Genomic DNA, 26,197 nt, shown 5'->3' on the forward strand with positions numbered 1-26,197 from the left:
CATGGGTATATTGATGTGCAATATAATAATCTTTATTTAAATGGTACCTTTCATACACAAAATGCAGCTCAAAGTGGTTTACAAAACAAAAAAAGAGTAGTCGATTTAAACAACAGTTGAAATATACATTTCAAAAGAGGAAGGAAGGACAAAATTAAAGAGTGAAAAATAGTTTTTTCAGTCTTTACGTTATGACGAGTGTAACTATGTTTATTGGCATTATGTTAATATGTGTTCAGGAACGACTCCATCAGCCTTTATAGTGTGCTGTCTTCTTCGTTGTGTTGCTCTTCTCCCATTGAGATGATTATTAGTTTTGTGCCATCTGATCCCGGTATGGTTTGTGCTTTTAATGCTGGGAGTCAAATTGTCCTTACTCAAACAAACAAACTCGCTCTGCTTATATAGATGTTTTATTTATACACACTTATGCATATATATACACACACATCAAATTCCTTTCTCAAATGTAACACTTCAAAGTTTATTTAAATGTTTATCAGTTACTTTTCCAGATATTTATTTTTATTCTACTTTTGTGAAATCCACATGAGCCCATCTTTACATTGGCACAAAGTACTTTTAAAAAAAAACGTCACATTTAAGGCTGGGCAATAAGGAGAAAATCAAATATCGCAATATTTTTGACCAAATACCTCGATATCGATACCGCAACGATATTGTAGTGTTGACTATTGGTGCTTTCACTAAATATTTACTCAATGAGATTTTTTATAAATAATCTTCAGTAATATGGATATAATAAATAAGTGGGCAAAGGTAAATAATAGAACAGCTAGAACAGTCTAGAACGTTTCAGCTTTAGTGCCAAATTATCTCTTTACACATTGCTCAAAAAAAAATGTGGGCCCCACTAAACAGAAAGCTGAGTCTGGTCTCAACATTTTGATATTAAACACATGTGGATCAGTTATATGCAAATATCTTTAAGAAGATATGTGAAAATGCCCTTAGACCTCAGAGGGCTTACCGAATATTCTCAGGCCCAGCGCAGCTAAAGACACAAAAACACAGAATTCTTCAGCATGTTAGTGTGTCGTTCACTACCGAGCCTGTTTGTAACCGGTTGGCTACCAACATCGTTATCCACACCTTACCTGTTTTAACTGACTGTAACAGTTTAGATAACAGACACTCGACTGTCCCGCTGTTATTACAGACGTGTGAACTAACCACAGACAGTTGCCTTCGTTCATGGACTCACTGCACTGCGTCGCTGCAGAATAAATACACTGGAAACACTCAAACCTTTAATAATAATGTTAACCCTCCTGTTTCAAAATCTCTATATCAGAAATATGGGTTTCTTTTTAACCATATTACCCAAAAATAACATGGATGGTTCCCTGCAACGCTCTCCGCAAGTACAATTACTGATTATTACTTTCTTTAAATTTTGAGTGTTTTATTTAATTTTATAGCATTTGAATAAAAATATAAATGGTTTAAACGGTATCCTGACTTAACTTTGACATACTGTACACCAGTCTCTGGTTATCAATCAACATATGTTCCTCTAATAAATTATTCCTAATTTCAGCTTTTTTAACTGAAAAATGAGGTATAACTTCATATACACAAGGTTTATTGACCATGAATTTCAAAAATAAGAAATTATAGTGGTTAGAAGTTGGTGTTAGTGGTAGTGGAAGTGAAAAAATTTGTCAAATGTTGAGAAAAAAACAACAAAAACTTGACAAAAACATTGCAAAAAAGTGTCAACAAAAGGGACAAAAAAAGTCGAAAAAAGCATCAAAGTGTTTTTGACCCGAGAGGACATGGTCGGTGGGAAGACCATACAAGGGTTAACAAGTTGTAAACTGTACATATTTTTTATGTAAGTGACAAAAAAGGTCTGATTTCATATTAGAGGGAAATGTCATCAAGTCTGTTCTAACAGGATACAAAACGACTATGTAACAGTAAGTTTGCATAACGATCACATTGTACATGTTAGAATACTTTCAGAGACAACGTCTATTTGAATTTCTCTCTGTTTTTGACAGAGAGTCACACTTCGACTCCCAGCAACAGTTGTTGTTGTTGTGTTGTTGGTCTTGTTGATGTTTTTATATATGTTGCTGTAGCTGGTGTTATCAGTGATTTTGCCGTTGTTGGTGATTTGCAGCTCATCATTAACCCAATCCATGATCCATATTGATCTGTCATTTCTGACCAAATAATTTTCATGTTGCGGTGGAGTTTGACATAATCTTCCCTCTCGTCCTCCTTTTCTTTCAATGTCTGGGTGTCGCATGTATGAAGCTGATTAGAACAGGAGTACTGATCTGATAACAGCTTTCCTCCTTAATATTTATAGATAGATAGATAGATAGATAGATAGATAGATAGATAGATAGATAGATAGATAGATAGATAGATAGATAGATACTTTATTGATCCCCAAGGGGAAATTCAAGGTCCCAGTAACATAAAGACATCACACACAACATACACATACATCATAAACAGGATGATAAAATAACAAATCCACATGAATAATATGGACAATAGAAGAAAAGATACTAAATAAAAAATCCACATGAATGTACTAAGGGATGTATAAGCATGAGACGCTTGCAGTGACAGGGCAGGGACTGACCCTGTGATTCAGTATGCATGGTCAAATTTTCGGCACAGCTCTCAAGCAAGAGATGGAAGTTGTAGCCATTAGCTGAAATTGCTAATTTGCATAAAGTATAAAATCGATGTGATGACAACGTATTAATTTGTGTTCACTTTTGTCCACCGGCATTAAAGGGACACACAGAGGGCACATCAAAAATTAATCAGTTTAACAACATATATGCAATGGTAGAGAGTTTATAGACTTTAAAATACAAATCATTGCATCTTATTCACTCTAAAGTCTCAATTATCGTTCAGATTTGCATTTTAATGTGCTATTGAAGTGACATTTTCTCATAGAAACAATCTTTTTTTTTTTTGCATTTCCAGCACACATGATTTCATTTAGCTATTTATAACTTGTTTAATAAACTCATTATCCAGTAGACGTTATCGAAAATCGACCCTTCTCATTATATATTTGTGTTTACCACCTTGTCACATTAAAAATGAATTGTGCACTAAAGTAAAACAATTAAACTGTGGCTCACGGATTAGCCAAAAAGAGGAAATGGGGTCTTGCTCTTGAAAAACTGATTCCATCTTGTGTAGAAAATAGAAAATGAAAGCTTCTTTCACCTGAAATTAAACCTATATTTTATAATTATACAATTTATTACTCAAAATGTAATTACAAATTCATTGGTTAGCTTTAGTCACAGTGATTGCGGTTTCAATAAAGAAACAATATTTAGTAAATGAGCAACCATTAAAAAGTAAATATCAGAGGAAGGAAACAACTGTATGTAGATCGGTACTCCTGCTCTTTAAAGCTTTATGAATACAGGACTTGTAGTTCTTACTTGCCTGTTTGCCTTCTGTTTCCCATGATGCAACCCAGCAAGAACAGATACTCTGTGGCCTACGCTACCCAGAAGTCCTGGCTGCTCAACGCTACGGTGGAGGAGAACATCACATTTGGCAGCCCGTTCAATAAACAGAGGTAAAACCACACAATTGCAGCTAATTTCAGGAGTGCTGAGTTTGTTTGTTTGTTTGTTTGTTGCTTTTATAACTTTGTAATGTAACAAAATGAAGTTGTAACTACCTTTCTTGCCCACTGTAGTTTCAAGAAACTCACCTTCCAAGCTAATAATAATAAGACATTTTATTTGGAGGCGCCTTTCAAAACACCCAAGGTCACCTTACATTAGACAAAAAAAACATAATAAAACAGCAAGACAGGCAATAACAAAGACAAAACACCACGGAACAAGAGACAAATGTGACACGATATTAGGAAAATGTGATCATGGCGTATATGTTGTGTTTTTCAGGTACAAGACCGTGATAGACGCCTGCTCTCTGCAGCCAGACATTGACCTGCTGCCATTTGGAGACCAAACTGAGATCGGAGAGAGGGTGTGGACCTTTTGTGTTTTATTCATTATTAAAGCTATAGTGCGTAGTTTCTGTCGCCCCCATGAAGAATTCTAAGTAACGACAACAACACTGTTGTTGGATCCACATGACGCAAGCCTACTGTGATCGCACCCCCAACCCTACTGCACGCAGCTGCTACCACGGAGGACTTAAGAAAGAGGGGGGTGTTTTGGTAAATTGACTGGATAGTCTCGCTGTTTCACTTCCTGCCCGGTTGTCCTAATGGCCCGCGGCTCACGTGAAAATAGACCTGGTCTCCAAAAGCTAAACGCTGCTGTTGTCCTTTCTCAACAGTGATGTAAAACGCATGACTTGAGCTGCAGCGCACGAATGTCGCCGGACGACACCATTTTGTAAACTGTTGTAGCCATACTGAACAATACAGAGAGAGTTTTGTGGAACTGAAAGGCTTAATTAGCTTTGTATCAACTCATTTGGCGATGGCTTGAATGTAACGGACATTCATTCATATACAATTGTTGCACACTATAGCTTTAATACACATTTAGTATGATTCAATTAATTTACAGTGTCTTTCAAATCAACCCTGAGAAGTTGGTGTCTTTGAATACTCTGCAAAGACGGGACGTTTGGGATCTTTCAGTGACCTTTTTACTTATTTCTCGGAATTATACTGATGTTGTTTTGTGTTGCTGTGATTCAGGGCATCAACCTGAGTGGAGGTCAGAGACAGAGAATCTGCGTGGCCAGAGCTCTCTACCAGAACACCAACATCGTCTTCCTGGTGAGCTAAACCTTAAAAAACAAACCCAAAGATTGGAGATACTGCTGTGTTTCTCTCTAATGAATGTGCAATAATACATATTCAGTTTTTTTTCTCCCCATTTCACATTGCAATGAAGGAATCTTCAGCGATAATGATGATTTTTATGATTTTCTAAACACATTTTAACATCAAGTGCTTTATGTATTACAACGGTTTGAATAGCGGAATTAGATTAAAGTCCACCAGAAGGTAACACCCATTCTTCATACCCTAACGCTGCATTTCTTTATGATTGATTGTATGATACATACAGCACATAGTACGTGTTGGCCTTTGGGACGAGGAGGTGTCTGTCTCCTACTCTCTCCGCTGTGCCGTCATGTGTTTATCTTTCCGAGTAGTTGCATCATTTCCTGTTGCCACCGCGAGCTTTAATTGGTTATCGAGCATACCTTCCACATTAAAAGCTATCTGTGTCATTCTTTTATACGCGCATCACACTCACTGTAATGTCTGGAGTGATCGTTTTGTTAAAACTGTAACGTAAAATGAGGAGGGAATGTTTTCTTTAAATAATATAATTTCACTATGCAAGTGCAGCTGCTTGGGCTTCTCATATCTGATCTCAGGATAGAATTATGCTGCGTCATATACTACATCAAGGAATCAACTCTATTAGCACTCGATCAGGACCCCAGGAATACTAGAGGCACACGTGCGTGCTTCAGTGGGGATCCTTAAGTAAACTAAACTATAGCAACCACCCAGCAAGACAGACATTAAAAGAACAAAACAGATTTACACATTCACGAGTAAGTCAACATCATATCATCAAGTGAATATGAACAATTGGAGGAAATCTTATTATTCCATTTTACTGCTGGAACGAGGTTTTTTTCATAAAACTGGGCTGTCCACGTATGCACTTGAATGGTGCACACATTTTGGAAATTGGTTCTTCGTGACCAGAGAAAATGCACTGTGGTATTCCCTTTCGCTCAAAAGGTAGGACCAAGAAACGCTCCCACTGGCGACACAATGCAAGCTTGTCTGCATTGACACAGAAAGGCGGCCGGCTGGTAACACACAATCTCGTATAACAGTTAAACTGTAAGCTGAAATATGTTTCTGAAAACATTTTAGGCGAGACGTAGGCAATGCAGTAACAGAATCTTGGTTTCTATTTGATCAGCGCTGCCTAGTCTGAGTTTGAGAGAGAGAAGGGCGGCTCTCTCTGTCGATCCTCTTATTTACTCTTTTTGTCCGTATGCGGAAGTACAATCTGTAGTTTGAGCAGACACGGTTGACAACGTACATACAACTTATTCATTTCCTGTATCTGTGTCAAGCGGGTTCCGCCACCGCCACGCCTCTTCAGGAGACTAGCAGCAGGTTCTGGGTGTATTGATTCCAACGGGAGAAGTGAACGTGAACACAGGTTATGAGCAATTCTTTCGCCCCATTGTCACCAAAGTAAACATTGGCTTCGTTCTTCACAAGTCACATATATATACAGAACATTCTGACACTTAAATAGCATTATTCAGATGGACACATCAGGAAAATACTTCGTTCGAGACATATTTCTGTCTCAGGACCAAACTCTCGCAAGATCGGGCAACACAGATAAGCCAACGTCAACCAACGTTTGTGAACACCCAACAGAACTTAACTCCGTAATGCTTAATATGTCTTTTAGCTGTGTGAATATCTAATGTTAGCAAAATAAAATATTAATAAATTATACAAATAGAACTTTTCATCCATCCACACAACGTTTACTACACTTTCAAACGAGGCCACGCCCATTAAGGAGACAGAATGTGCATACAGTTTTATACCATTGGCCGCTGCTTAGAATCTCTAGTATAGAGGATCTTTGGTTCGAGCAAACCTCCAAGTGACGCCAACAAGTAGCTGTTGCTGAGGTAACAACCAATGGGTGTCCAAATGGATGGAAGACAATGTTTTGATCCACTTCTGGATTTTTAATCCAAGTACCTGATGATTACTGTCAGGGATTCACCCCCCAACAACATTTGGTGAAATTCCAGGAGTTGGACATCTGCCACTGTTCAGAACAACAACACAACACAACAAAAAGGACTAGACAGCAACATTATGTGACAAAAAAAAGTTTGAACAATTGTTTCCATCGTACATTCTTTATCTGTATCAGTTGCGAGGATCTATCTCCGTCTTGTGTCTCGCAGGACGATCCCTTCTCAGCGCTGGACATCCACCTCAGTGATCACCTCATGCAGGAAGGAATCCTCAAGTTTCTGCAGGATGACAAACGGACTGTAGTCCTGGTCACCCATAAACTGCAGTACCTCATACATGCAGACTGGGTAAGAATCCTAAACCCATATCATCATGACTATATAGCCAATCACAATGTTTGTTTACAATAACGTCAGGGTAGAAATGTCCTGCGCCCCGTACATACAATTTAACGCCTCTGAGTAAACGGGGACAAGGAACAACTGGATACGCTCTCATCTCCTTCGTCTGAAATGCATGTTTGATGATTTCATATGTCAACACTTTGTAACGTTGGGTTGGAGACCTCATTTACCTGTTGGGCCACAGACTAAAGAAAAAGAAAATGACTCCACCCAAACTAGCAGTCAGTCCGATCGGCGGTGAGATGTTGCTGTTCGTTTTGGTATATCAAAGACGCTAGCAAAGCAGTACAGAACATAAGCATAGAAGGAACAACAAAAAGGTCAGACCTCCGTGTTTAACTATATATCTTTAAATGTGACTGTAACCGCAGAAAATCAAATAAACAAGTTTGCTGTTTTAACATATCTCTGCAATGGCTATTTGTCTACCCAGAAGTGATTTTTGTCGCGGTGATTCGGTCTATACTATTCTATGGAACGTGTACAGCAGTTACAACATTTACATTGCTACGTTTTAGGTTTTAAGCGAAAGAGTGAAGAAGTTTTGAGCCAAAAGCGATCCCCGTGCACACAAGTGTTTTTAGCTCCAGTAGAAGAACTAATCTGCGTTTAAACTAACACGCCCAAACCGCATATCTGTTGGTGTTGCAGCCGTTGAGACTGCAACGGGGTCAGAAGTGTTTTCAAATGTCTCCGGTTTAGGGGCTCTGAGACGCCAGAGCCGTGTGAATGCGAGGTGTAAACGTAGCAAAAGATATTCATTTTAAACCAAAATGTAGCAATGTAAATGTAGCCTTAATACATTTAAGGAGCAATATTTATTTCAGTCAAGCCTCAGCTTCCTTTTTTTGTGTGTCTTGTCCAGATTATAGCAATGAAGGATGGCTCTGTGCTGAGAGAGGGAACTCTGAAGGACATTCAGACTCATGACATCGAGCTTTATGATCACTGGAAGACCCTGATGAACCGACAAGACCACGGCCTGGAGAAGGTATGTGACATGGTTTCAATTTAGGATGCAGATATCAGCATCTCCTCCAAATCTGGTCACTCTAGACATCACCCAAATACAACCACCAGCAGTCTACATTCATATGAAAAAAACACACAAAACATACAATTTGCATCATGAACATATTCCCCCCCCTTTTCAAATGGCGCCACCCTAGCCATCTCACAAGCCCACTCCTGGATTAACGACACCCCTTCATTAATCCATCCTCTTAAAATGGAGATCTTCAACAGGGGGTCCGGGACCCCTACGGGGTCCTCAGAGTTGCTGCAGGGAGGCCGCCAAGTTATTGATCCATGGTTTAAATTATTTTTTAAATGTCTGAAAATATACATTAACATATTATTAGTGAAGATAATTTGTACACAACATTGATGATAGGCATACTGGCCTACAGCTAAGGTAGACATCCACAGATTTTTGGTATTTTAGGCCTTCATTAGATAGGACAGCTCAGACATGAAAGGGGAGCAAGAGGGGGAATAACATGCAGCAAAGGGCCACAGGTCGGAACCGAACCCGCGGCCGCTGTGGTGACCACTGAGCCTCTGTATATGGGAGCACGCCCTTCCAGGTGAGCTACCCAGGTACCCTACTGTACCACATTTTAACATTAAAAGATGATGTATAAATATATGAATATACCAACAATTTTTAGTTTAAAGCTTAGTATTATTTGCTCCATAAAAAAGGTATGTGTAAAGGCTTTAGGCCTGCCTACATGTTATTCTAGGTTTAATATACAACTACATTTTATACAATATATGTAGTAGGGGGTCCCTGCTACATCTCTTTTTCAGCTAAGGGGTCCTTGGCCTAAAAAACATTGAAGACCCCTGTCTTAAAAGAATCTGTCTGGCTATCATTAAACTATCAAACCGGTATTTTAACCACACAGTGTGAGTCTATTTAATGACACAAACAGCCTAAAGCTTTATTCTGTTACTAATGAAATGTCTGTCTCGTGTCTCTACATGCAGGACGTACAGCAGGACAGCCAAACAACACTCGAGAGGAAAACACTGAGGAGAGCTTTCTACTCCAGAGAGGCCAAGAACCAAATAGACGATGAGGACGAAGGTAATGGATTCAGCACTTTTTTAAAGTCATTCTTTGAGGCTAACTCAATGACTCGCTCTAATATTTAGTCATAGGTTTTCAACGTAACTGAGAAGGTAAAACTTGTTAAAAAAAAAGAGAACGGTTAAATGTTGTTTGATGGAATCATATGTCATATCTAATACCTGTTTTTTCATCCTACCAGAGGAAGAAGAGGAGGAGGAAGATGATGACAACATGTCCACAACCACTAACAGAAGATCTAAGATCCCATGGAGGGTAATCCATCCATACAGCCTCACACTAACTCATCATACAAAGTAGGGATGCACCGAATCCACTGGTTAAGATTCTGCCGAAACCGAATACTGAATCCTACTCCCATCCTCAGTCCATTAATACAGTAAACACATTAATGAAGTAAACAACGTCCACAGCCTCTAAAATAGTTAAATGCAACAATTTAATGTTAAATTCACACGCTCTTTTCACATCGTAGGATGCGCCAGATGAGCTTGTTGGGTGGGTGAAATTAGAAAGCTAACGAGCTAATGAGCAGTTTGGTCGCTCCACTCCAACTGTAGGGAGACTCATTTTCAGAGAGAACGGCTGACAGCCCGGAAGAGGCACTGTCTGGTTAACACCAGTTTTTAGCAGTGACTGTCCTTCCTTTGCCGTACCTGAAGTTGCTGCGTTTTGGCTGCTGTCTGTAGATTCCTTCATGCACAACTCGTATTATTTCCGTTGTTTCATACGCAAATGTTTCATACGCAAATGTTTTAACAGCGGCAATGTTGTGTATTGTTTAGGGTCCTTGCTACCACGAGAAGAAACGGCATTGCAAATTGAACATGTAGCTGGACTTGAATGGCCATCTTTTGACTTAAAGTACTGCTAAACAACAACTTTTTCTGCTCACGAGTTCCATTTTCACTTTCTCACAGCCTTCTGCTCCACTTACGTAAACACCTTCCTGTAATCAACGGCGTCATCATTACGTCGACCAGCGTAGTGCAAGCGTAGGGTTCGGTTCGGTGGAAAAAAATTCTAAGGTCCGGCAGAAACTGAACCCCGTCAAAAAGCCCAATATTCGGGCGAATCCTGGATTCTGTGCATCTCTGATACAAAGTTAGATAGTTTGATAGATCCATAGATAGAACCTTTATTGTCATTTTACAAGTGCATAATGAGACTTTGTATGGCTTTCTTCTCGGAGGGAAACTAAAACAACAAACTATATATATTATATATAATAATAATATTTGTGGAACAAAATTTTTAATCTGCCCTACATTGGTCGATCTGTTGTAAAGGTTCCTTCATCTCCTCAGGTGTGCTGGTGTTACATGTCCTCCGGTGGGTTCTTTATGGCCTTCCTGATGGTGTCCTCCAAACTTCTCAAACACTCTGTCATTGTTGCCATTGACTACTGGTTGGCCATCTGGACTTCCGCCAAAACCAACCAGAGTGTGGGAGCAGGACCAGACATGTTTAATGGATCCAGCCTGGCTGACGGTATCGGCGGCAACTCCACGCTTGGTACTCCGCAGGCTGAGGTAGACGATTTCTAACATGGGTTTTCTGATACAGGTTTTTTAAGGTTAAGGCCAATGTTTGTAGATTGAAATCGCCATTATTTACTTAAAGCTCTAGTGCGTAACTTTTTGATAGTAACGAACTTCCGTTACATTCAAGCCATTGCCATATTAGTTGCTACAAAGCCAATTAAGACTATTAGCTCCACACAACTCTCTCTGTATTTCTCAGTATGGCTATGTTCAGAAGATTGTGGCGTCCGGCGACTTTCACGCGCAGAAACTCGAGTGAAGATAAGGACTTCTTCTGAAGAGTCCATCATGTTTTTTTAATCCTCCGTGTCCTCCTTGGCTACTAGCAACTGCGTGGAGGAAGGGTGGGGGGGGCGGTGTGCGATCACTGAAGGCTTGTATCATGTGGACGCGCCGAAAGTTTTGCTATCATTACTTAGAATTCCTCATGGGGGAGACAGAAACTGCGCACTAAAGCTTTAATATTTTTGTGGAATTTTAAAAGTGAAAAATAAAAAAGAAAAAAGAATTATGATGGAATTTACATACTTTACCTGCTCACCCCACCTGCTCTAAACATGCAAGATAGATTTCTACATAGCTACTGTCTCAAAATACCACAGGGTTGCATTATATCCTACATATTATGAAAGCAATTAGAAAAAAAGACAATATAAATGATATATAAAATGGAAAACTAAGAGCATGTAATCCTGTGCCATTAACAATTAAACACATAGGTTTGGATTTCAGCACTATTAGGAATTGTGAAATAATGTTGAGACAAAATTAAATATAGGGAATTATGTAATTTGGGATGAATTTAAAGGGAATAGAGTTGTTATGTTGGTACTTTTCCAGCTAATGAATTCCACTTATTTGCTCTGAGTCTTTTACTCAGTGCACACTCTATCTACAGGCAGGCGTACAAGCAAACAAATATGGAGAATAAAGTTTAAATATGAGTTTAAGTGGAGTTAATTTCCTTATATTTAGCAAACAATTACATCATTTTATTTAAGGAAGAAATTTGGAAATGACAGACCAATTAAGTTGGTGTGTGTGTGTGTGTGTGTGTTTGTGTGTGTGTGTGTGTGTGTGTGTGTCTGATTATTACTGATCAACAAAACCCTAAAATCAGAATATTATGGCCGTAAACGTATCTTACAGCTCCTTTATTTGACATTTTTAAACCGTGATAATCTCCTTAAATTTGTCCTTAAAATTGAAACTTCTTTACTCGTGTGTGTGTCCGTCCCGCAGGACGACTCCTACTACCTGCGAGTGTTCATCATCCTGTGTGCGGCTGGAATCACGTTATGCCTCATCACCTCTCTGACTGTGGAGTTTTTGGGTCTTTCTGCAGCCACCAACCTGCACCACAACCTGCTCAACAAGATCATCCACGCGCCCATCAGGTACACACACACACACACACACACACACACACACACACACAGCTAGCCCAACTTATCCACCCCTGAAGCTCTGCATCTTATCTGGTTATGTTTTGGTACAAAAGTGTTGGGGTAAATTATTGACACAGATAGACTTGGCTTAAAAAAAGGATAAAAGACAGAAAATAGCACTTCAAGCACAAGTCCTCTCTCCAAGGAAACACTTGTGCGTTTCCTCTAGAGCTGGGCGATATGTAGAAGCAAAGAAAACGACAATATTTTTGACCAAATACATCGTTTTCGATATTGCGACGATATTATAAAGTTGAATTGGTGCTTTCACAAAATATTTACTCAATGAGATTATAAATAATCATCAGTAATGTGGATTTAATGATTAAGTGGGTAAAGGCAAATAATAGAACAGCCAGAACAGTCTGGTAAGCTCAGAAAATTACATCACTTTACTGCAATGCAGCCTTAAAACCAGGAAAAGACAACACTTGTGTCATGTCACGATATTATAATCCAACATTTAAGACGGTATCTAGCCTCATATACCGATATCGATATAATATTGATATATAGAAGTGCCTCCCCTTCTGGTGGACCTCACGGAACCTTAATTCGGAAAAAATATGCATGGTACTGAACGGGGAGAGGCAAATCATTTTTTGATCCTGTTTGAATTGAGCGATGGATTACAAATATCGTAGCTTCAGCAAGGAGTTATCCATGCGTCTTTGAAGTGCGTAGTCTTTCTAATTACGTATACTTCAACAGTTTAACAATAAACTGACACTTTCTTGACATGCAAACATACATCATATTTGTTATTCATGGCTCACGTCAAATGGGATCAAAACATTATTTGTCTTTCCCCATTAACTACAGTTATTATATTATATCATATTCTTTTCCAAATGAAGGTCCCATTGCGATCCACCAAAAGGGGAGTGACGTTGCCTCTCTATTGCCAAGCCCTAGTTTCCTTTTAGCGATTGCACTTGTCTGTGCTCCTTCACGGTCTCTGTGCGTACTCTTTCTGATGCTTTTAGTAAGTAATGACAGTCAACTAAGTACAGAAGCTACAGCAGTGTAGTCTCTTCCTGTCTGTCTAGCCTCTCTTCTTTTTTTTGGGGGGGAGGAAAGGTCAGATACTGTAGTTGGTTACATAACCTATTTTCTTTTTTTTTTTATAAATGTCAGAGTAAATGTCAAAATCCCAACTGTGTAATTTAGGTGTTATTTGATGCATTTCTTACCCTTTTCCTCAGGTTCTTTGACATCACTCCCCTGGGGCAGATCCTCAACAGATTCTCAGCTGATACCAACATCATAGATCAGGTGAGGAGATGATTTTAGAGTGGTTATATTATGCTTTTCCGTAGTTTCTGTCATATCTACAATGTTATAATGTCGGATTTTCATGTTAAACATGACCAAAACTCAAATAATTAGGTAAACGTATTTTAGAGAAATTCCCGGAGCTAAAATGTTCAGATTTCCAACTATTCTGAACGCTCCGGTTTCAAAAAATGTTTCTACTCACAGCTAAGTGTTAAGCCGGCCTTCTGCTCCAGGCAGGCAGAAACTACTGAAGTGTTTTTTTAAGCTACTGCGGTGTTAACATTGTCGCATGTAGCTACATGCTAACATCAGTAAAATGTCATCTAGGTTGCCAGTGTTGTTAAATTCTCCTCAATTCTGGGTGACATTACTCCTAAACATTACTGGTTATGTAGTATTTTGGTTAAAAAGCCTTTATCTGCTATTTTTTACTGTGGAAAGTGTTGCTATATTCAATTTGTGTCCACTGCTAACTATAGTAGCTACATGCTAACGGCAGTAATATGTAATCTTCGCTGCCAATTTCTTAAATTCTCCCCAATTTCAGGTCACATTACTGCTGAAACATGTCCGATTGGATAGTGTTTGGTTTAGAAGTCTTTATCTGCGATTCTTTACAGTAGAAAGTGCTGCTTCGTTCCATTACAATCTAACGTTAGCCTAGTGCTAAATATTACGTAGCTAGCTGCATGCTAACCCCAGATGGCTGTAATCTTGGCGGCCAATGCTGGTCATTTATCCCCAATTTCGGGTCACATTACTGCTGGGACATGTCCGGTTGTGTAGTATTTGGTTTAAAAGCCTTTATTGGGGATTTTTTTTTTTTACATTAAAGCATGTTAACATGTTCTAGTACAAACACAAAATACAAATATTATCCCGAAATGCTATATAATAGTTGCCCTTTAAGGTCCTATTTTGTAGTTGCACTGAAAAGTCAACACATTTTAAATATTTCCTAAATATACCGTTATCTGTAAACCAAAAGAAGAAGCCAAACAATCAAACAAGCAATCCTCTCACTTTGTCATCTCTTTTTCTCTCAGCATATCCCTCCAACACTGGAGTCTTTGACGAGATCCACCTTGCTGTGTTTGTCGGCAATCGGGGTCATATCCTCCATCACTCCAGCTTTCCTGATCGCCTTGGTTCCCCTGGCTGTGGCCTTCTACTTCATCCAGAAGTATTTCCGAGTGGCCTCTAAGTGAGTCCACAGTGTTTTTGTTGTAGAGTGCATTGCTTTTGTTCTTTATATTCAAACAAATCCTAGAATTTAGTTAGCAGCGAATACCATCTTGTTGCTGCAAGAAACATGAACTCTTGGATTTATGGGCACGAATCTGGGTGAAAATCTGTTTAAACTTATCAGCTCCTTTCGGAAGGAAGACATAACATTGGAGGATTGGAGTAGCATTTGTATTAAGGCTCAGAAACAGACCGTGAATGCAAGGCTTAAAGGGTAACTACCGTTTTGTGTCTAAGTGACCGATGGGAACAACAATCTTTGACATTGGTCCAGTGTTAAGCGAGATCATTGCAGTTGGCAGCGGCGAAACAAGCTACAATATAAGTTAATAGGGCAACTGTCCAGCTTGTATTTACCTTCACAAAAGTGCTTGTTTTGCCACTGACAGGATCAGATTAATATTCTAAGTGTCTGATAACATTATGGAAAGGATCCTTTCAGAGATAGACCTTTAAAACCTCTTTGAGTGGGCGCCCAGATAGCTCAGTTGGTAGAGCAGGCGCCCATATATAGAGGTTTACTCCTTGATGCAGCGTGCCTGGGTTTGACTCCGACCTGCATATCAGATTATTTTTTGGGGGCTTTTCCCTTTATTATAGAGTGACAGTGGATAGACAGGAACTCAGCCAACATGGGGCGAACGCTCTTACTGTGAGAGCTAGAGGCCGCCTCGTAAAAATACTTATAGACGTGTTCATTGCAAGCAAAACGGTTGATTTATCTCGCTTGGAAAGTGTGAACAGGCCTAGTGTTGGTCAGTGGCTTAGAGAAATGTCTTCTTGCCTAAGATTGGAAAAAATAACATATATGGTTATGGATAGACAAGATACTTTCGAACAGATTTGGAGACCATTCTTAGACTTTGTTGAACAAAATGATGTTGGTGATATACAAGCAAATGAGGGAAATTCTGAGTAATTTAGTATTTTTCATGTAGGAGAGATGTTTATGTTCCAAATATATCCTATAAGAAGGGATCAGACCACAGTCAAAGGTAATTTGGTTGTATTAAGTCTTTATAATGTGTGTTTTTTTTATTTTATTTTATTTTATATAAAGGTTTTTCTTGCATTTGTATTTTTTGTCTGTTGCTGTAATTGTTGGGTTTTTACTACAGTTGTTTTTCAGGCCATGTCTCTCATTAGAAACCAAAAATAGTGAACCTTATTTGTATGCTAGGGTTCTGAACATCCCAGCTCTCTATTGACACAGAAAACAGCATTCATGTGTGTGTGTGTGAATGGCATCAGGAAGTTATTAAGTGTGTAATACATGTGAATACATATGTAAGTGCATATACACTTTAATTCATAAGAAATGTGTCAATATGATATGATATTCATATTGTGAATACACACTTTCTGTCTCTCCCAGGGACCTCCAGGACCTCGACGACTCCACACAGCTTCCTCTGCTCTGCCACTTCTCTGAGACAGCTGAAGGTCTCACCACTATAAGAGCATTCAGGTACAACACTAATACACACACACGCACACACACGCACACAAATAATCTCACACACATTCAGATCCTGTCTGCACTGGACGTATTTCAGCTGTAGATACTTTTATGTTGTTTTTTGTGCATGACTGCAAAACCAAAGCACATTTATATGATTTGGGTCTATTTTCCTCCACCTTCCGCATGTCACTACACAGTAAGTAACTTGTCAAGATGTTACATTCAGTCCCTGGAGGCTTATTGTATTCAGGCATGACCCCTGCATTCCCTCGACCCTTTTACCCCAAAAACCTAAGCTTTAAGCTTATTTACCTTCGCCAAGACAGTTATGTTTTCAGTTGGGTTTGTTCGTTTGTTTGTTAATTATTTTTCACTGTTGTTAACGTTGCGATTTGTGCTGCATTCATGTGGTGTCGGAATAATCCGAAAAATCGGTTCCAGACTGGTAACATTTTACACTGCATTAACGTTGTGAGACTGTGCATGAACATTGGCAGATGACTGCGCTCTCAGAGGGCTCTTCTAGTTCTTAATGTAACCAAAACCTTAACCCTAAAATAAACCTATCAGGCTTTCTTTCCACAATGTGACTGTTTAAAGAGATCTGTATACACAGTCATGAATTGCGTCCATTGCATGGTTGGTGGTCCAATCCCTATAGCTCCTCCTGCCCACTTTTTAAATAGTCCTTGAGCAAACCACTGAACCACATTTGTTCCTGATGGTCAGGCCAACGCCTTACAGTAAATGGCTCCCCTAAATGCAGTCCGTAATAAATTAAGGATGATAATTAATAATACATTATATGCGTACGTATGTGGAAGTGGAAGTAGCAGTAGTAGTAGTGTCACACTCATCGTATCCTCTTTACATTGGCCTCCTATCAAGGACATTTTAAGGTTCTTGTTCTGAGAAACAATCCAATCCTGTAAAGACACTGTTGATGTTGGACGTATAGTATATTATAATTTAGGCCATGTACTAATGCCCAGTTTTTCAGTGTGATCAAAAACTGCCTTTTTTGTATTAACCAGAGGTGGAAAGAGTACAAAAAGTACTATTACTATGAACTTATACTTAAAGTACAAGCAAAATGAGCGGTATAAAAATCTACTCAAGTAAAAGTAAGAAAGTAGCTCATTTAAAATTTACTCAGACTCAAAGTTACTTAGTTACTTTGGTAACACCTTACTTGAAGGTATCTACATAAGAGTGACATGACACGGTCATGAACACATGAACCCTAACCCTAACTCATCATGACAAAAACCGAATGACACTTACTAAAAGAAGCGTTATGTCATAAACGTTTATGACTGTTAATAATGTTTATGACACGTTCATGACAGTGTCATGTGTTCATGACAGTGTCATGTCACTCTTATGTAGATACCTTCAAGTAAAGTGTAACCGTTACTTTTTCACAGCGAGTGGAGATATACTTTTTTTATTTATACCTATTATACTTATTTAATTAAATCACAGTCGTTTGCAATTTGTTAAGGGCACATAGCCAAAAAAGTTTAAAATAAAGCAACAAAAAAGCAAAAAAAACAAAAAACATTTTGATTTGAGTTTGTTGACAGATATTTTGCCAGAACGTTAGAGAACTTTTTTTACTCGGGTTAGGGTTAGGGTCTACTCGGTAAATCTACCCGGTAATGGATTTGATTTAAAGGTCCCATGGCATGAAAGATTCACTTCATGAGGTTTTCTAACATTAATATGAGTTCCCCCAGCCTGCCTATGGTCCCCCAGTGGCTAGAAATGGTGATAGGTGTAAACCGAGCCCTGGGTATCCTGCTCTGCCTTTGAGAAAATGAAAGCTCAGATGGGCCGATATGCAATCTCCCCCTTATGTTGTCATAAGGGGTAAGGTTACCTCCCCCTTTCTCTGCTTTGCCCGCCCAAGAGAAAGAGAAAGAGAGAGACATCATGGCTTGCAAACAAGCAAAGCATGGCAGTTGGTCAAGGCCACACCCCTACCCTCCACCTTGCCCCCCTCTCTCCTCAGTAGCATTTAAAGCTACAGACACAGAAATGGCACATCCTAAGGAAAGCTCATTGTGGGACTGGCTCTAGTGGCTGTAATTCTGCACCAAGGCTGAATTTCGGGAAAGAGACTTCAGATACAGTATTAGGGGACCACTAAGGTCTATATAAAAGAGACTTCAGATACAGTATTAGGGGACCACTAAGGTCTATATAAAAGAGACTTCAGATACAGTATTAGGGGACCACTAAGGTCTATATAAAAGAGACTTCAGATACAGTATTAGGGGACCACTAAGGCCTATATAAAAGAGACTTCAGATACAGTATTAGGGGACCACTAAGGTCTATATAAAAGAGACTTCAGATACAGTATTAGGGGACCACTAAGGTCTATATAAAAGAGACTTCAGATACAGTATTAGGGGACCACTAAGGTCTATATAAAAGAGACTTCAGATACAGTATTAGGGGACCACTAAGGTCTATATAAAAGAGACTTCAGATACAGTATTAGGGGACCACTATTACAGGTCTATATAAAAGCATCCAAAGAGCAGCATGTCATAGGACCTTGAGAATGCAGCAAAGTGCAATACTTCAGTAGCCTGGGAAAACCCTGACGAACTTCGGGCAAATTTGAGATTTGTTCTGCAAGTCAGTCTGGCCAAGAGCCCATTCAAGCCCATTTCCAGTTTTTCCAAATCGAGGCACCAATCACAACCGTTGAGGCGGGCTTTACACGATGACGATAGCGCAGCGACGGCGAGCAGCTTTTTGTTCACATTCAACATGACGGCCACCGAAGTACAGCAATCCGTCGATAAGTTTTATAATACTGTTTTTATTGTACAGTTGTATTGCTTGCTTTTAGTTTTAGGTTATATTCTTCACTGTTTCATGTTACTAGATGTAACCATGATAACCCGGACTACGGTGGAATTTTAACCGATTATTAGCTCAACAGCATGCGTTTACAACAGCATGGCTAACACCTACAACGGATGCTAAAGTTACCCACAATCCATCAGGTGTATCTCAACTACGGATATGACAGTAGCCCAAAATACATACAACATTTACTGTTTTTTTTTTGGTCTTATTTGTAACAGTTTTACTCCTGTGAAGCCCTTTGTGTCTTTGTTCAGTAAAAGGTGCTATATTGAATAAACTTATATTTGGGTATAGGGTTATATAGGGGTCTTGACAGAAGGAGTTGTAGCCTGTGTTGTAGTTGTAGTTCTTTTGGTGGAAGCAGCAGCAGAAGTACCTCTTTGTATTTCTGTCTTCACCCTCTTTCCCATCGTCGGCGTAGTCCAACATTAAACAGCTCTCACGCTGTTTTTCTCCTCTCCTCCCTGAGGACTTCCTCACACACACACACACACACACACACACACACACACACACACACACACACACACAAATATGCAAACACTGAGAGACTCACACAAGCACATATCACACACACACACACACACATAGACACACACATACACAGTGACACAGTGAATCTGGTGTTGAGACAGATTCTTGGCAATCATGGGATAGTTCCCATTATCATCATCATCATCATCATCATCCACTGGTCTCCCTCCAAACCCAGTCGGGTTTAGATGGAAGTGACTTACTACTGAACACAGACCATGATAAAACCATGAGATTGTTTTATTACATAAATACATTTGTTTGTTATGTTTTTCTTCTGTAGACATTTTCTTATTTCCTGTTAGCACCTGTATTCACTATTGTATTTAATATATGTACTTATAACCAGCGGTGGAAGAAGTATTCAGATCCTTTACTTTAGTAAAAGTACTAATACCACACTGTAAAAATACTCCTGCATTGAAAATGTTGCTTAAGTAAAAGTCTGTAAGTATCATCAGGAAAATGTACTTAAAGTATTAAAAGTAAAAGTACTCAATGCAGAAAAATCCTCACATTTTAGAAACTGGAAACGATCCAAACAGTTCTGTCAATCAACTAAGTGTTTAATGGTCTAATAATTTCAGCTGGACTAGTAGGCTGTTATTTTGTTGGGTAGTTTAATTAATAATTAAACATTGTATGTATGCAAAAATCTTAATTTGTAAAGTTAGTAGTAAGTAAGTAAATACCTAAAATTTGTACTTAAGTACAGTACTTGAGTACATTTACTTAGTTACATTCCACAACTGCTTATAACTCCATTTCATGTAATGCTTCATTTGTGAGTTTATTGTTTTATAATTTTAGTTCTGAGCCCTGCCGACATCCACAGAGGATGTTGCCAGTTGTCCCCCAGTAAACCAAATAGATCATTTTATTTTGACAATCGGTATGGCATAGTGTAATTCAGCACGAAACAAAATGTAAACAAAGGTTTACATATTAAAGTGCAAAACTGTAGGTTAAAACTGCCAACTCCAACATGATAACAAATGTATTAAAATTTTTTTGGGGGAACCAAGGTCACACAATAACACAAACTAACCGATGGAGGCAGCAGTCGAGCAGCAACTCCCGTGTTCTGCAAGGTAAAATGACTTTTGTCAAAGGAGTCTGGTGGCTTTAAAGAGAGCCAAGATAACAGCTTCAGTTCCCCACCGTAAAGGGCAGCAAGGTGAAGCTGTGAAAAATTCTAAATATGCCGTAAACTTGAACTGATATTGATTATTTTTAAGTGTCTAAATGCAGTGCATCGCTTAGCTTCTGTGTCGTGCTCCAGAGATGTTCCGATGCTCCGATACTGCCTAAAACGCTGGTATCGGTATCGGGAAGTACTGGAGTTAATGCACCGATCCCATACCACGTAATAAAGCCCTAAAGAAAATCTACGTTAAAGTAGTTTATTTATGTTCTTTTCCCGTTATAACTGACTGTAAAAACTGGAGAATAAAAGAAAGTTCTGTGGCATTCATTGTTTGTGTTTGTTCATGTTTCACAAAGAGTTTAACCTGAGCCAGACCGACAACAAAGATAGAAATCATATCACATCCATACAGGGAGAGTAGTATACGGCTGTTAAAACATAATAAAATATATGACACACTGGTATCGGATCGGTACTCAGTATCGGTCGATATGCAAGTTCAGGTATCAGAATCGGTATTGGGAAGCAAAAGATGGTATCGGCCATCTCTAGTCGGTACTCCTGCCTGCTTCTCTAACCTGGGGGCGTTCCGACCGCCATCTACTTTAGAAGCCTTAAGCCTTAAAACAGGGATCTTCAACAGGGGGCCCGGGACCCCTTGGGGGTCCTCAGAGTCAATTTATTGTTCATTTTTGAAAGTTTAAAAAAAATTAAGTCTTAACATGAATCCAACCTATTATTAGCAAATATAAGTCCCCACTGCTTACTGGCATATACACTGTGTGCAGAATTATTAGGCAAATGAGTATTTGGCCCATATCATAATTTTTATGCATTTTTTCCAACTCCAAGCTATATAAACTTGAATGCTTATTGGAGTTAAGCATTTCAGGTGATGTGTTTTTGTGTAATGAGGGAGGGTGTGGCTTAAGGACATCAACACCCTATATCAAGGTGTGCATAATTATTAGGCACCTTCATCTCCTCAGGCAAAATGGGCAGAAAAAGAGATTTAACTGACTCCGAAAAGTCAAAAATTGTAAAGAGTCTTTCAGAGGGATGCAGCACTCTTGAAATTGCTAAGATATTGGGGCGTGATCACAGAACTATCAAACATTTTGTAGCAAATACTCAAAAGAGTCGCAAGAAACGTGTTGAGAAAAAACCCCGCAAATTAACTGCCAAAGATTTGAGGAGAATCAAACGTGAAGCTACCAGGAACCCATTATCCTCCAGTGCTGTCATATTCCAGAACTGCAACCTACCTGGAGTGCCCAGAAGTACAAGGTGTTCAGTGCTCAGAGAAATGGCCAAGGTAAGGAAGGCTGAAATCCGACCACCACTGAACAAGAAACATAAGTTGAAACGTCAAGACTGGGCGAGGAAATATCTGAAGACAGATTTTTCAAAGGTTTTATGGACTGATGAGATGAGAGTGACTTTTGACGGAACAGATGGATGGGCCCGTGGCTGGATCAGTAATGGGCACAGAGCTCCACTCAGACGACAGCAAGGTGGAGTTGGGGTGATGGTATGGGCTGGCATTATTAAAGATGAGCTAGTTGGACCTTTTCGGGTTGAAAATGGAGTCAAAATAAACTCCCAAACCTACTGCCAGTTTTTAGAAGGTACATTCTTCAAGCAGTGGTACAGGAAAAAGTCTGCATCTTTCAAGAAGACCATGACTTTTATGCAGGACAATGCTCCATCACATGCATCGAAGTACTCCACTGCGTGGCTAGCCAGTAAAGGCCTCAAAGATGACAGAATAATGACATGGCCCCCTTCCTCACCGTGCTTAAACCCTATTGAGAACTTGTGGGCCCTTCTTAAACGGAAGATTTACGCTGAAGGAAAACAGTACAGCTTTCTGAACAGTGTATGGGAGGCTGTGGTGGCTGCTGCACAAAAAGTAGATCATCAACAGATCAAGAAACTGACAGACTCCATGAATGGAAGGCTTATAACTGTTATTGAAAAGAAGGGTGGCTATATTGGTCACCGATTTGTTTTTGTTTTTTTCAGAAATGTTTCAATTGAGTTCTTTGTTGATTATTCTCACTTTTAACAGATGAAAATAAACAAGTGAGATGGTAACATTTTCATTTTTCATTTAGCTGCATAATAATTCTGCACACATAGAGTTGCCTAATAATTCTGCACACATAGGTTTTCTCATTAGAAAGCCAAAATCTCACTTTTACTTCCTTAAATATTCAGGATTGAGGTTTATTAACATTTTTGGATTGACTGTGAGCGCTGTAGTTGTTCAATAATAAAATTAATCCTCAAAAATACAACTTGCCTAATAATTCTGTACACTGTGTAGGTAATTTAGTCTCTAAGGCCATCCGCAGACACAGATAATCCTAAAGATTCACTGGGCCACATGTATGTTTATCACTAAAACATGATTTATAAAATCATGCCAACAATTATTAGGCTGTTTGAATAGCTTAGTATTCTGTGCACTAAAAAGGTATGTATAAAGGCTTTAGGCCGCCCTACAAGTTATTTTAGGCCCAGTTTAATTTGCAACTTCATTTTATATACAATATATGTAGTAGGGGGTCCCTGCTCCATCCCTCTTGCAGATAACGTTGAAGACCCCTGCCTTAAAATAATGGCAGAGATACTCTGACCTGAGTCGGACTCTGCTGCAGCGGCCATTTTCTAAAAGTGTAGTGTTGACTGGAGCTAAAAACAACTGAAGGTATGTTGCAGCAATACCGTAGTGATATTGAAGAAAAGCATTTGTTCTAATGAATTGAAGCGTTTCAGAAAACCCCCCCAAAAACAATGGGTAGTTTAAAATATTGATGTCGACATCATGGATTATGCCGACTAATCGCGGCAGCCCTAATGTATTGTGTATCTTACGTGTGCATTGAAATGTTTGTTTCAGACACGAGGCTCGTTTTAAACAGCGTATGCTGGAGCTGACCGACACCAATAACACGGCCTACCTGTTTCTGTCTGCTGCCAACCGCTGGCTGGAGGTCCGAACGGTGAGAAACAATTTCATGATACGTTCTTTCACAGATACTGTAGAAGCAGATAATTGTATACAGTAAGTCACTACTGTACATATTTAAATATGGTTGGACAAATATAAGGAGAGCACAGTCATGCTTAAATGTTATGTTGTTGAGACTCTTGCAGCTCTTTAGGTTATTGGTAGACCTAAAGCTGTAACAATTACAAATTTGACTGTACAATTGTCTCACAAAGAATTGCGATTAACAATATAATTGTCTCTTTCCATCAAATTTAAACACATTTATTTATTTATTTATAACTTTTTCAAACAAAGTTTGGAATGAATCCTAGGACACATATTTTGTTTATATCACTGTTATGTGACCCAGATAATATAACAACACAGGTACACAGCCTATGAAGTAAAACACGCCTCTTTTTTAATCGTAAAACATTGTATTTTTTTCTTAAATGAACACAAAATTGACAATTACCACCAACAGTCATACCCCTTAGGACCTTAGCTAATCCTAGGCCTGTAACAATTATTACATAATTGTTACAGGCCTAGGTGGACCCACATTCAAAACGCAGCTTAGATTTCATTTTGTATGATTATGTTCCGTGGGTAAACCTTTCTTCTTCTTCTATCCTTCTCGGTGCAGGACTACCTCGGAGCAGTGATAGTGCTGACAGCAGCAGGAGCCGCCATATGGAGTTTACGCTACGGTCTGCATTCTGGAGGCCTGGTGGGCCTCGGACTCACCTACGCCCTCACTGTGAGTTTTTATCTTTAAGGGTTCTCTGGTTTTATCACACTGTCTTCAGTCAATCTGTCTGCCGACTTAAGTACCTGGCCTCTTTCAGTCTGTGCTGTTTTGAATGAGCAATTGTTATAGAGAAATGTTATTTAATTAATGTTGAAAGTATTGACTGCGGGCCATCCCCACTACTACATTTTCGTCTAAAAATGACTATCTTTTGATACGTTTATGCTATCCACATTACTCCGGCGTTTCCCAACCCCTAAAACAGAGACATTTGGAAACACCGCCGCCACTGGTTTGGTTTGAAAAATCCGGGGTTGCTTTGTAGTCTGAACGGGCACAATCAGTCAGTCTTATCGGTCAGGTAGGCTTACATACCTTTCAGTAGCTGTTCTGCCTCCTCGTCAGTCCAAGCTAATAAATCCCTGCTCTTAATTTTTCGCCATTGTTTTTCTTTTCCCAACGTATTTTCTGTATTTTCAACTTCTACATCCAGGATTTTCAACGGCAGAGTATCGTCGGACACTCTGCTTCCCGTTTACACCGGCACACGATGCCCAGTGTATGAAAATTGTGATGTGATATGCGTTGTCAGACTTCGCAGTACGCCAAGAACAATAGAATATGTGAAAGATAAAAATACAACAAAGCATAGGAACAATAAAACATGTAAACTGAGAAAGAACAAAGAGTGACAATTAGTTAAAAGCAATACTGAATAAATACGTTTTCAATTGACGTTTAAAAATGTTTAGAATTGGTCTGAAAGACACACCAAATTGTTAGAAATGTAAGACAGAGGTCGTCCAATTACTTGATGTCCTACGGTCCTGTGATAAGGTCCAGGACACATGATAACCTATGTCAGATGGCAGGGACCCTGGTTCCATTCAGCCCGAGATTTTTTGTTCTAGGAGATGGGTCTATCCTAAACAGGATGGATAAGCACATAAGAAGCTGGGTCCAGACTAGTTTAATGATAGCCAGACAGATTCTTTTAAGAGGATGGAGGAATGAAGGGGTGCCATCAATCCACGAGTGGGCTTGTGAGATGGCTAGGGTGGCGGCGTTTGAAAAGATGTCATATATACGGTTTGCCAGATTGGATGTCTACACTAGAAAATGGGGAAAGAACCTGAGCTTTCTGGAGGACTCCCAGGAACCTTTGTGCTGGGGAGATGTGTATGATGGGCTGATGGTGTTGTCATTTATACATGTGTTTATTTGGTGTATAATGTGTCTATTTTGTTATTATCTTGCTGTATGGTCTCGAATATTGTAGTTACTGTGCCATCTTTTCTTGTTTTTAGTCTTTACTTTCAAAAATAATGTAATAACATTAAATGTTTACACGGGTAGAATCAGAAAAGGTTGGTTTCAAGAAATAATACAGTATATTTTAAAGTGATGGTTCGGAGTAATTTCACCCTAGGGTCCTTTGCACCATGATCTCGAGCCAAACACCCCCCCAGAAGCTTTTTTCACCTGGGTCGAACATTGGGAGCGTTAGCGTAGCGTTATCAGCTGAATAGCTTAGCGCAGAGGCTAATGGATCCGAAGTGTCTCTTAACATTACCCCACTAATAATGCCCGAAATGATACCAAACGTCTACAGTAGTACAAATAGGTTATGCACTCATAAAAC

General features: G+C 39.2%; 1 protein-coding gene across 9 annotated transcripts in view; it reads left to right on the plus strand.

Moving 5' to 3' along the window:
• The window catches only part of abcc9 (ATP-binding cassette, sub-family C (CFTR/MRP), member 9), a 92,380-nt gene that overhangs the window by 47,819 nt on the left and 18,364 nt on the right, over positions 1-26,197 (plus strand). For all 9 annotated transcript variants that reach the window (XR_005638175.1, XR_005638176.1, XR_005638177.1 and 6 more), the window contains 14 exons: positions 3,491-3,592; positions 3,927-4,011; positions 4,697-4,777; positions 6,973-7,110; positions 8,033-8,158; positions 9,160-9,259; positions 9,444-9,517; positions 10,570-10,794; positions 12,049-12,203; positions 13,460-13,529; positions 14,579-14,736; positions 16,153-16,245; positions 23,712-23,814; positions 24,451-24,564. Coding sequence is in view for 6 of the 9 variants with exons in the window: in XM_039792019.1 (XP_039647953.1) it covers positions 3,491-3,592; positions 3,927-4,011; positions 4,697-4,777; positions 6,973-7,110; positions 8,033-8,158; positions 9,160-9,259; positions 9,444-9,517; positions 10,570-10,794; positions 12,049-12,203; positions 13,460-13,529; positions 14,579-14,736; positions 16,153-16,245; positions 23,712-23,814; positions 24,451-24,564 (1,624 nt within the window). In the remaining 3 variants the exon portion in view is untranslated. The remainder of the gene's footprint in view (positions 1-3,490; positions 3,593-3,926; positions 4,012-4,696; positions 4,778-6,972; positions 7,111-8,032; positions 8,159-9,159; positions 9,260-9,443; positions 9,518-10,569; positions 10,795-12,048; positions 12,204-13,459; positions 13,530-14,578; positions 14,737-16,152; positions 16,246-23,711; positions 23,815-24,450; positions 24,565-26,197) is intronic.

This window comes from Perca fluviatilis, chromosome 23 (genome assembly GCF_010015445.1).
Source record: "Perca fluviatilis chromosome 23, GENO_Pfluv_1.0, whole genome shotgun sequence".
Taxonomy (NCBI): Eukaryota; Metazoa; Chordata; class Actinopteri; order Perciformes; family Percidae; genus Perca; species Perca fluviatilis.